Source organism: Delphinus delphis, chromosome 3 (assembly GCF_949987515.2).
Source record: "Delphinus delphis chromosome 3, mDelDel1.2, whole genome shotgun sequence".
Lineage (NCBI taxonomy): Eukaryota > Metazoa > Chordata > Mammalia > Artiodactyla > Delphinidae > Delphinus > Delphinus delphis.
In genome coordinates this window covers 168,766,742-168,779,042 of record NC_082685.1, presented here as the reverse complement: position 1 = coordinate 168,779,042, position 12,301 = coordinate 168,766,742, and the positions used below count along the sequence as shown (strand labels likewise).

The 12,301-nt window shown below is 52.5% G+C and overlaps 1 protein-coding gene across 1 annotated transcript in view; it reads left to right on the top strand.

Annotated features, from left to right (window-relative positions):
• Nucleotides 1–11,976, top strand: part of ADAMTS16 (ADAM metallopeptidase with thrombospondin type 1 motif 16) — a 155,363-nt gene extending 143,387 nt beyond the window's left edge. Inside the window, exons 21-23 of the mRNA XM_069540532.1 lie at nucleotides 1,690–1,914; nucleotides 10,681–10,828; nucleotides 11,591–11,976. Of these exons, the coding sequence (XP_069396633.1) occupies nucleotides 1,690–1,914; nucleotides 10,681–10,828; nucleotides 11,591–11,706 (489 nt within the window). The 3' untranslated portion in view covers nucleotides 11,707–11,976. The remainder of the gene's footprint in view (nucleotides 1–1,689; nucleotides 1,915–10,680; nucleotides 10,829–11,590) is intronic.
• The last annotated feature ends 325 nt before the right edge of the window (nucleotides 11,977–12,301 follow it).

Here is a 12,301-nt window from a genome sequence, read left to right as displayed (position 1 = left end):
GGGACTGTCCCAAACCCTGCTTCTCTGAGACCAACATTTGGAAACTCGAGTTTGGAGTGTTAAAGGTTTTGTGCCTCGCTTTGGCCCAAGTTGGGGCCGGACATCCTGCTGGGGAGCAGACAGAGCTGCCCACCCCCGTGCCCGGGAGGGGACATCGGGAGGCCATGCCAGCCCCCTGCCCGGGCGCAGCGAGCCCAAGGGTTGCCTGAGCGGCCTGTGAGAGGCTCCTTCAGAGAGGTGTGCATCACTCAGGGGCACAGGAGTCAGTAAAGCACAGCGGACATCAGAAAGCCAGCCGCCCAGAGAGCAGCAGCCGCCGCCACCCTCGGGAGCTCGCCTGTGATCCCAGCTGCGGGGCTGCCTTTCTATAGCGGACATGAAGAGAAAGGCCCCAGCTCCCGGATCCCGCGCCCTCAGGGGCAGACTCGGGGCCACAGCCCCCGTACCCACACCTCCACTGGCAACCTGCTCAGGAGGGAGAAATGAATCAATAAAGGGATGGTGTGCCGAGCAGGGCATTTAACCCGGGTGAGACGACACTTCCGTTTGCCACTGAAAACTAAAAACATCATCACTCTTGGATAAAGCCTGTTTCTGCTAAGGTAGAATTCCTGGTCCTCTGTCTCCTGGGACCTGGGAACATCAGAGTCTCTAGGACTGAATCGCGTTGTCATTAGAAGACTTTTGTTTCTGTGCATATCCCCAGAGGCTAAGTCCTTAGGAAGGAAGCAACTTGGGCTGTGTCCTGGAGGTGTCCCCCTGGGAAGCCCTTGCACTGAATGTATAACACATACGGGTGCATACACACACACACACACACACACACACACACATCCCAGAACTTCTCTCTTAGGCATGGCCCCTGCAAGGCCCTGGGAAGAGTCCTCCAGCTCATTCCTGGCATCAGGACACACTGAGCACACCTGTAAGCCAGGTCTGAACATGAGTGTGAGGCCAGAACCCAGGCATCTGGGCTCCTCCACTTATGTGATCTGCGGAAATGTCAGCCCAAGGCAGCAATGCCAGCCACTGGGACCTTCCCCGTGACCTCCGAGCTGACCTTTTGGTCTTCTCTGTCATCCCTCTGTGGCAGGTGTCTGCAGCCTCTGCCTGGCCACAGATTTGCCCAGAGTCCCACCGCCCATGCCAGAAGGCCTGGCTGCAGTGACAGCTCAGGCTCAGAGCACATCACCGTGGGACCGAATAGGTTTGCTGTCTGTGCTCGCTGTCTGCAGGGCAGCACTCGACTTTCTGAGGATGACTGTGAGCCCTGGGTTTCCCCTGCCTGCCCCTGCTTTAGGGGCCAGCATCACGCTGCAGTTGGGTGGTGTGAATCCATGGAGCTATTACATTTCAGTGCATTCTGGTGTCAGGTCCAGCCCAACATTTCAATTTCCCAGTGAAGCAGTAGCTCCAGAATTACTCTCTTCACGGTTTCTGATTGCCCTGCCCCAACTCATGCCCCCAGTGCTAGACCACTGTGACCACAAGGTCTTCCTTTTTATGGCAGATACTGTAACACCTTTTTAACATGCCAAGGTCCCATGTATTCCACTGACCATTTATACTTAGGAAAACGGTCAAGCTGATATAATCAGGAGGCTTCTTGACTCAATGATTTTGTAGAAGAGACAGCCACCACAGGAGAAATACCTTTCACTCTCATCCTTTGTTGTCTTTTCTTTTCAGTGCTCTGTTACGTGTGAAAGAGGAACACAGAAAAGATTCTTCAAATGTGCTGAGAAGTACAGTTCTGGGAAGTACCGCGAGCTGGCCCCGAAGAAGTGCTTGCACCTACCGCAGCCCCACCTGGAGCTGGAACGCATCTGCGCCCCATTCCCCTGCCCTAAGCACCCCCTGTTCGCGGCTGCAGGCTCCCCACAGGCCGACTGGTTTGCCTCGCCCTGGTCTCAGGTAGGGGTGAAGGGAGGGCGAGCAGAGCCCCTGCTCAGTGTTGGTGGCTGGCCTGGGTGGAGAGGTTCCAGCTGGATGTGAGCTGCTCGAAAGCAGATAGTCACAAAACAACCATCCCGACTGGTATTTACCCAGAGATCACTTTGTGGCAAGTGTCCTGCTAAGTGTTTTACTGTGTATCCTACACACTGACAGGTGGGTAGATACATACATGCATACATATATGCACATTTTATATATACAGTCCCCAGTGCCTACCAGGGCACCGAGCCCATACAGAGTATTCACAGAATATTTGCTAAATATGGAATTCTAAATGAAAAACAAATTCAATGAGTGACTCAGGGGGGCTTCCCTGGTGGTGAAGTGGTTAAGAATCCACCTGCAAATTCAGGGGACACAGGTTCGAGCCCTGGCCTGGGAAGATCCCACATGCCGCAGAGCAAATAAGCCCGTGTGCCACAACTACTAAGCCTGCACTCTAGAGCCCGCGAGTCACAACTACTGAGCCCACGAGCCGCAACTACTGAAGCCCGCGTGCCTAGAGCCCGTGCTCTGCAGCAAGAGAAGCCACCGCAAGGAGAAGCCCGTGCACATGTGTTTCTAGTCACTGAGGATCTCCCCAAGTCTGTGTACCTGATGGGATGAGGGAGGAAAGCTCCCAGAGGAAGCATCGGGAATGTGGCCAGACCAGCTCCTAAAGAAGCAGGCTGCTGGGTCCCCAGCTCCACAGAAATGTGTAACCAGTGTTGATCTGGGTAAGCTTTACTAAGGACTGAACAATTACTGTTATTGATCTGCCAGTGGGGCAGGCCACATCCCAGGCAAGACACGCTCGTCTGCACCACCTGTCCTGGAAAGGACATCAGTGTTCTGTGTGGAAATCAGTGCCAGCCAGGGGCCAGGCAGGAGGAGTGACTGGTGCAACCACAGTGCTTAGCCAGACGGGACCAGTGGTGCCAGACTTTGACCAGCTCTCCCTCCATCTGAGTCTCCTCACGTATTTCCTGGCCTCCGGGACCCGTCTTCAACCCCTCCTGATGCAAAATCCCTTTCCTGAGGCCCCTGCACCATGACAGCCGCTGTGCATGGCTCCTCTCAGAAGGGACACCACACCCTGCCTCCTGGGCATGTCCTGTGTCTTGCCGTGAACAGTGTCGCCAAAACTCATGTCCACCCAGGACCTCAAAATGCGATCTTATTCAGAAATAGGAAGTTTGCAGGTTTAATTAGCTAAGATGAGGTCATTCTGGATTTGGGCGAACCCTAACCCAATGACCAATGTCCTTATAGGACACACAGGGGAAAGGTCATGTGATAATAGAGGCAGAGGTCACATTGATGCAGCTATGGGCCCAAGAACACCCAGGATTGCCGGCAGCCGCCGGACTCTGGAAAAGGATGAGCAGATTCCCCCTTAGGACCTCCAGAAGAGATGGAACTTGCTCCTTCTGCCAATGTCTTGATTTTATACTTCTGGCCTCCTGAACTGAGAGAGTTGTTTCTGCTGTTTCAAGCCCCCCAGCTTGTGGTCATTTGTTCCAGCAGCCCTGAGCATCTAACATGGTTGTTATTGGTGTCACCGAATCTAGCCTGGGTCTGCTTGCCCAATGCACAGCAAAGCCAATCTACTGACACCATTTTGTGGTGAAGGAAGGTACAATGTTTACTGCAGGCACCAAGCAAGGAGAACAGCCTCAAAAAGACCTAAACTCCCTGACAGCTTTCAGGAAAGGGTTTTTAAAGACTGAGGGAGAGGGTTACGGGGTACTTGATCAGCTTGTTCACAGTTCCCTGATTGGTTGATGGTGAGGTAACAGGGTGGTATTTCAGGAATCTCAGTTGCCGATTTTCTGGCCCCAACCGGTATGGGCTCTATGTGCTCGTTGTTGGTCAGCATGCAGTTGACTTTCTCTGGTGGGGTTTCAGTGTCTGCAAAACAACACAAGGACATGGCTCAGGATGTTATCTGTAGCCCTTGAGGAGGAACCAAAGGTCCTTGACTTTGTTTTATGGCTAAACTATTATTTTGTATTACTGGACTGTTTTCCTTTGTTTCAGCATTTTTTAACTTCTCTGATTAAATTTTAATTTTTGGTACTTGGGGAAGGCCTAGGAGGTTAAAGCTTTTCTACAAACAAGAAGTGGGGGACACTGGGGGTGTCTGTCCCCAGGAAGGCCCTGCAGGGTGCTGCTCATTTTCAGTTGTGTCCTTGTCCCATCATGTTTCCTCCTGACCCCCCAAGGGTGACTCCCAGCAGCAAGGGCTGTGTCTTAAGTTCCTTCACATTCCTCTTAGCCCAGCTTGCAGTCTGAGGACAGTGGGCATGTGAGCTACAGCAGCTGAATCCGACAATACCATGGTGTCCACCAGCACAGGGGTTTCTCCAGAAGGAGGAATGTGAATCTCAGAGGGGAGACCTCAAGGCTCTGTGACCCACAGTCCCCTGATCCAGGAATGGCCAAGAGGTGACAGGTGGTGGGCTCTTTCACTCTCAGCTCTCCTGATTCCCCACAGACCGGGGTCCCCAAGCATGGCACTCACCCTCCCTCATGTGTGCCCGCCACCCACAATTCTATTGAACAATCTTCTGACGTAAACTCAACCCTGAATGCAAACTTGAAATGAACAAGTTTGACAGAGCAAAAATCACACAGAATTATGATTTTTATCTAAGGCCAAAGGAAACAAACGGAAATATATATTGGAACCAAATTAATCCACCACGGAATTTTTTTCAGTATTAGCTAAAATTTTACTAGAATAAAACCATTTTAAAATCCCCCCAAATGAAGCCCCAATTCATTCTGTTGGAGCTCTGCTGTGTATGTGAGCCCAGGATTGGCTGGTAATCAGTAATCTTCTCTAGAAATCGCAACATCCCAGCCCGGCCATTGCCGTCCCTCTGGTGCCTCTGCCACATCCCTGGTCCCAGACTCTGAGCTCTGAACAAGGAAACCATCCCTCAGTCCTTGGAGCGGAAGAGGCAGAAAGACCTTCCACCCACTGTATGCACTGCCCTCTAGCTGTGTTCTTGCTTTGCTTGGTTCCTCTTATCTTCAAACTCGATGTTGCTTTTTCATTTACAAATATATGAACTCCTCCCCAAATGGTATTTAAATTATAATTTGTTTAATTTAGAATATTGGACCAGGGGACCTTTGAACCACATCCTTTTCAAGCATTTGCTGTTTTTAAGTAGGTCAAAAGTATCACTTGCTACACACGTTTCCCTTCTATTTTCCTCTGAGTGCACAGGCTTTCCAGCAAGGTGAAGGGATGGATGAGCTAAGAAGCTGAGGCGAGTTGTTTCTGAGGCAGATGCTTCGCTTTCTCTGTCTTTTTGAGAATGTGAGTCAGAGACAAGTACAGGTGGATTCCAAGACCATGGTCCCTCTGTCCGTGGGGAGACTGAGGCTCCTGAGACTGAATCAGGCCAGTAATCACTCTGCTCAATTCAGAGACTTCAGGCAAATTTAGAAAAAGAAAAACAAGGTTTATCCTTATTTACTTTAATCCAAAACCTAAAACCTAAAAATACATCTTGCATAGTTTTCACCAGCCTGAAATATTCAAGCTGTCTGTCTAATAAGTCATTTTTATCATAAGCTGCTTGAAGATCTTATCCGGTGTGACTCATCTGTTACATTCCGAGTCCGTAACTTTGGGGAGTAATAACTCAAAGGCGATGTTTGCCATGAGCTCTTGTACCCAAAGCTCTGTGCCCTGCCATCGTGGGAAATTGTGGGACGGAAATGCATGGCCAGTGCCTGGCTCAGTTTTGCCCGCAGACAGGTTATTCCTGTGACAGCAGGAAGGTGGCGGGTTCTGTTATTTGACCAGGAGAGTTTCTATTGGTCTCAATGGCCCAGCTTATCATTTTGGTTAGTAGTACGTCGTCTGGCAGGACTGACCTCATTCGTTTGGGTCGTTTGGGCTTAGCATCCGGTGGATCACACGCTGACCTGGTCTTGAAAAGGCTTAAGTACGAACACCTGCTGGACTATGTCTGACTCTACATGACAGAGACTGGGTGTGTTCTCAGCGCTGGAGTGCCGGGGCCCTGTCTCGTTCTGGGGTTCCTCACCAGGACTGTGCACAAGTTGATGTGGAGACCCTTGGGCTCTCAGGGGCAAAGAGCCATGTCCCAGACGTCATCGATAGGGTTTTCCATCTGGGCAACTATGACTGCAACAATGTAGCAAACACACACACACATACACAGACTCACACATATGGACATACACGTGAACACACACACATGGGCCCACACAGAACACGTGGAGACTTCAGCAGGCTTGGTCTGGATATGAGTGTGGTCAGTCCATCACAGAGGGCTGCCCTGCACCCCTGACCCATTCGCCCACCTCTAATAATTTGCTCTCATCCTCTTCTAATTATGAGGGTGCACAGGAAAACAGGAACCGTTTTGTTGACATTGATGGATAAGGTCGCCTGAGCTGGAGGGAGTCTGCCTGTAACCAATTGAATTCGTACAAAACTACACAGCCCCGTCTACGTTTAGAGCAGAAATTGTGTGTGTGGTCCCATCCTGACTGAGTAGACATTTGGTCTCTGGGAGAAGTTATGGTGGCTGAAGCTCCAAACTTGGAGAGGTCCACGAAGGTGATAAATAAGGGAAGAAACTGCCCCCCTCCCGCCTCTGTAGAGGCTTCCCAGAAGGAAGATGAAGGTGTGAGACCTCTGGCTGTCTGCAGTTAACATGCATTTGTTTACTAAGTGTCCATGCATTTGAGAGATGAACTTTGCCCTGGAAGAAGCCCCGTGGTTTTACAGGTTCCTGTGAATGTGACAGGTGGACGGTTACCTTAGACTAAGACCACGTAGAATATCAATCAGGACTTAGAGCTCTCAGACATCGCCTTCACTAGCATTTTTCCATGAAGACCAATAACATAAACAAGAGTAGTCGCTCTAATTTAAAACAAACCCAGAGGCAAATGTTATTATTTTAAAATGTATCTTTGGGTTTTTTTGATAATGACTAAGAGTAATCATCAATTCCCCCATTTCTCCAGTCAGAGGTTATGCAGTGCCTCTTATACAGGGGTGGTCAATCCTCCTAGGAACACGGGGATTGCCGAGGGGTCAGGGCACACAGAGAACATCCGAAGGGAGAGGTCTTTCAGCATGTCAATGTCCGTAGAGTCTGTCTGAGTAGATGCCTTCCCTGAGACTCCCTGGAAGGGTGCAGGACTGGTCAACCTACAGGGGCCCTTTCAGAGCAGAGTGTGCTGGTCTGCATGAGGTCCAGGTGAGGACGGGCATGCATCACCCTCCAGAAGGCCGTTTAATTCTAGAATGACAAGAAGACCCTCATTGCTAGACCTCAGGGGGCCATCCCATGGAATCCTGCCTTGACGTTTTTCTCCATCTGGTTCCTTGGTTCTTGGACAGAGCCCTGGTCTCAGGCCCTGTCACCAGCAGCAGCATGTGGGGGTGAAGGGCCAGAGGCAACAGGAGGGGGCTTAAGGCCCCGGGGCCCCAGCAATGGGGTGAGCAGCCCATGCCCAGCTCTTCAGTGGTGATGTCCCTGCTCTGTACCCTGAAGCCACACGCCCCAGAGTCTGGAGGGACCCCCTCTCCCCTCAGCAAACAGACACAGAACTACCCACCCACCCACAGAGTGGGAGTCATCCACATTTTCTGGCTCAGGGACATTCAGACTGAGGCCCTGGAAGGTGAACAGAAGTGAGCAGGGTGCGGGGGGGGAGAGTCCATGGACTGAAGATGACAGTGACTGCCAGGGCCACGCGGGGGAAAGTCTCAGGTGCTCATTTACTTGTTTGCAGTCAAGCTGCAGGTCAGCTTGACGTGCGAGTTTTGTTAGATTGAATGTGACTGAAGTCAGTTCTGAAAATAGAAGAGGAAGGTGCTCTTGCCGGTGTGGTTCCGGTCACTCACTGGAGAGCAGTTCTCCGGGTATGTCCCGACCCGTAGCAGCGTGGCTACACATGCAGGTTCTCGGGCCCAGCCCAGAGCTGCTGGTGTTCAAGCTTTGGTCCTGGGCCCCAGCATTCTGCTTTGCTGAGTCCTGTGGTTCATTCGGACACACATTCGAGCTTGAGAGCCACTGGTGTGGAGGGTGTCTCCAGCAGCAGGGGTTCTGGACAGAGGGCGACAGCAGCTGTCACTCTGCAGGTCAGAGAGCAGGTGCAGGACACCATCAGCACCCGGCACGGTGGCCGCCTCTCCTGCCATCAGTACGAGCAATGGCCTGAGACGCTCAGGCTAAGCCCCATGAAGCTGAGGAAGAAGACGTAGCCTTTGACTTCAGATCTGAGCTCCGGTCTCTCTTTCCACCGAGTATCCCTTTCCCAGCAGTGTTGTGTCCTGTGACTTGTCCTCCACACCTGCTGCTCCTGCAGCCCCAGGCCCTCGCTCTCCACCCTGGGAGTCTGCACAGAGATTCTTAGGATCAACCCATCTGCAAATCCAGTGGAAAATCTGGAATGTGATTTCTAAACCCCATGCTGAGTTTGAGGCCACTATGTTTATGATATAGCTGAACCACTTGCATAGCTTTTCCTTCCTGGGGAAAACAAACCAAAAAAAGTGAATAAACTTTTTCAGATTCCTTCTTTTTCTTCCCTCTCCTGCTCTATCTCTGGTTCTATCAATGTAAAGTATTTTCAAAATCTGCAGCCAAACATCTTAGTTCTTTCTGTTTACATGAAGAAACACAAAAGTTGAGCAAGTTGGAGGTTTTTTTCCTAAAAAATGTCTCCCACGGGGAGTTTAAAATCTCTCTAGACCAGTTCTTCTCACACTGGGTGTTCTTATAGATCATCTGGGGGTGGTGCAGATTCTGAGGCAGCGTCCAAAGGTGGGAGGCAGGGATGTTGACAGGCTCCCAGCTGTTGCCAGGGCTGCTTGTCCAGAAACCAAGCTTTGAGTAGCGGCTTTAGAAAGTGCCCCGAGGAAGGGCGAGCTGCTTGTGCTCAGCACTCGTGTCTGGAGCCTAGACCAGTGCCTGGTAAGAGGAGGAGGAGGATCCCTCTTTGTGAATAAATCAACCAATGACGAAAAAAGAATCAAACCACTTGGTGCTGTTTAAGTGATGCAACATGCTGGCCAGATCTCTTGATTTCTCATTGAGGCAGAACATCTTTAGCAAGAGTGGAATTCTGCCTCTGCTGCTGTTGATGAAAGAAACTCAACTCACGAGGCAGAGACATTCATCACCTACAGAGGAAGATGTGACCAAAGAGACCCTAGGAACCCTGTGGCAGTGCAGCCCTGTAAGTTCTCAGTCCACAATGACAGCTGAGGGAGGGCCTGGAACCAGAGTGCAAAGCACCCAGGCCAGAATTGCGGCTCTGCCGGAACGTTCAGAAAGATGTTACAGGCAGTGGGAAACATCTAGCTCTAGCGCGGATGGGCCTCACGATTGAGGAATCAGACGTGAGTCTGCCCACAACGTTGTTTTCCTGGCTGCCACAGTCATATACTGAAACTGAACTATTGATGACGTTCGCTGAAATTGGTTTTGAAGAGAAGGGGTAAGCCTCACAGAATGTTCCAAACCCACATGCTTATCAGCTAAAGCCCTGGATTTTCTCTCCAGGGGCACAGCCATCCTTTCCCTAAAGACAAAAACAAGAAGCAGGAACAGTTCCTTCAGCTTATGAGTTTTCAGGACTCTCTGTTTCCAACTTTTCTCCCCCCGAGGGGCAGATAGAGATGTTTTACTTACTCCATCACAGAGTCCCTATCCCAGGGGATGTCAAAGCCACTTCTCCGGGCTCTGTTTGCAGCGGGTCCTGAACATCTGGCTGCAGGCAAGCGTCTGGCTGTGGGCTGTTTCTGCTGTGGAAGACCAGCCCCAGGGCTGCTCCAATGGGGTCCTGGCACACGGACCTGTACATGCTGTCAGCAGCCTGAGTCATGTGTGTCCCTAAGTCTGCACGGCTTTAGCCTCGTGTTTTAAAGCAACCATTTAGCTTATCCACAGGATATCCAAAACGTTCTCTGACCCCGGCATTTTGCAGGTGCTCCTTTAATTGCTTACATTCTTAACTGTCTTGAACTCACAGCCTTGTCTGAGCACAATTCACATGCTTCCGTCTAGACCTCGAGTCGCCTTCTTTTTGGGCATATTCACTGCTACACGTTTGGGCCCCTCCGTCTCTCTGATCACCCACGTCCCTCCTGGTTTATTGCCGGCAGTTGATCTCAGATGGACCCGCTGCTGTGGTCTATGGGGTGTGCGCCCGGCCAGCTGGTGAGGGATGGTCTGACCCAGCCTCTCCTTCCTACTCTGGCCCCGCCATGCTCTGTGCCTTAGAGCGCGGGGGCCTCGGCGTCGGGAAACAAAGTTCCCGGGAGCACGCGAACGAGCCCGGGGAACCTCCAGACACGCAGAGTCCCTGCGCTTGGGGTCTGGAAGGGGCTGAGTGCCAACTCCTGGGGAGTTGGTTTGTCAAGCTTTTCCAGGTCAGGGGCACCAGAAGGGCTGGCTTGGTGATGGCATTCCATGAGAGACCCACAGCCTGCATCCCCAGATGCGTGTGCCACTTTTTGGTGTCCATCGGACCCTTGATGACTCAAGGACATTCAGGCTTCTGGGCACTTCTCCCCAGGGTCCATACCTGGGAAAAATCCAGAATCTGCTCAGCCACCCACAGTGGTTGGTTGAGGCAGACCACCGTGAGGAGCCTGTTGGGGGGCGGGGGGGAAGCTTGCGAGAGCAGCTGACCCAAGGACCTGGTGGCCCCGGTGACTCCTGCTTGTGCTTCCCGCAGTGCACGGCCAGCTGTGGAGGCGGCATGCAGACGAGGTCAGTGCAGTGCCTGGCGGGGCGCCGGCCGGCCGTGGGCTGCTCCGCGCACCAGAAGCCCGCGGCCTCCCAGGCCTGCAACACCCGCTTCTGCCCCATCGCACAGAAGAAAGGTGAGTTTCGGAGCCCCTCGGCTTGACCTTGGCGTTTCGGGGGGTCTGTCCCGTTTCCGGAGTGTCTCCTGAGAGGGCTGAGCAGGTGCGGGGCGCCCGCTAGGTCGAGGGGTTGGTGTCGGCTCCCCGGTTCTCTCTCCATCTCCTCCCCCAGCTTTCCCATGACATAGCCCACGAAGCAGACCCCTCGCTTCTCACGCCTCCCCAGAAATGCCACGGACGGCTGGGAAATCAGATGCTCCTGCTTCACTGCTGCTCTTTATATTCAGAGAAGCCGATTTTAAGTAGAGCAGCCTTTTCCGCCCGAGGTAAAGGAGAACCCAGATTCTTCCTTGGATGCGCTCTAAACGCCATCCCTGTGCACACGCCCTCGGTGCCTCAGGTATTTGCGGGGACCACGCCCTGTGTATCTGTCGAGGTTTCTGGAAGAGAAAATGGGGCTGGAGGAGAATGAGTGGTCTGGCTCAATCAGGGACTCAGCAATTGGAGTCCAGTCCACAGAAGCCCCATCGCCTCGGGTGGATGAGTGGTTACGTGGATGGGTTTAGCACAAAAAGCAGAAAATTTCAACTTTGCGGGAAGCTTCCAAGAAAGGTCTTGTGAAAACAGTAGAACCCACATGGCGCATTTGACCTGAGGAGCTGCCCTCCTTCAGCAGCTTCAGGGCAAGGACAGATTTACCTTGATTTTCTGGAGTTATTGGCAGTGGCAGCAGATACGGGGTGCTGGAACGGTGTCTCACTCGGGACTGCTCGCTTTCAGACGCCTTCTGCGAGGACCGCTTCCACTGGTGCCCCCTGGTGCCCCAGCACGGGATGTGCAGCCACCACTTCTACGGCCAGCAGTGCTGCAAGATGTGCTCCACATCCAACCTGTGAGCTGACAGGGCACAGGAGGTACCTGTTTCCAGCACCAGCGAGCTGCGTGGTCTACACCGGGGTGCTTCCGAGGAAGATGGAAGCTGGGAGAAGAAAAAACATCTGGGGCTCTTATATACGATTCTGTGCATGCCTGTGTGTGTGTGTGTGTGTGTGTGTGTGAGCACGTGAGCGTGTGTGTGACTCGTGTGTGTGAGCGCATCCCCAGGCACATGGACACGCTCTTGGGGAGGTGGGGATGTCGAGTCAGGCCGCAGGGCGCACTGTGCAGCAGGGCACGTGCTCACCTAGAACTGCAGAGCTTTGTCAAGGAAGGCAGGCCAGGAAATGAGGGAGAAGTACGGAACACCTGCCTCTAAGGATGTCGGCCCAGCTCCCACCTGGAGGTCCCTTCCGACAGCGGGATCAGCTTTAGGCTGCGTCCCCAGGCCCATCCTGCCCCAAGAGCAGTTTCTCTGCACAGCGACCTGGGGCCCGGACAGGAGAGCTGGTCTCCATCCTGATTGGGGACCTCGCCTCTGGAAACGGGAAAATGAAATCCCTGCTAGGGCGCTCCTGTCCCTTTCAGACTTGTGTGCTGGAGGAGAGAATTCTC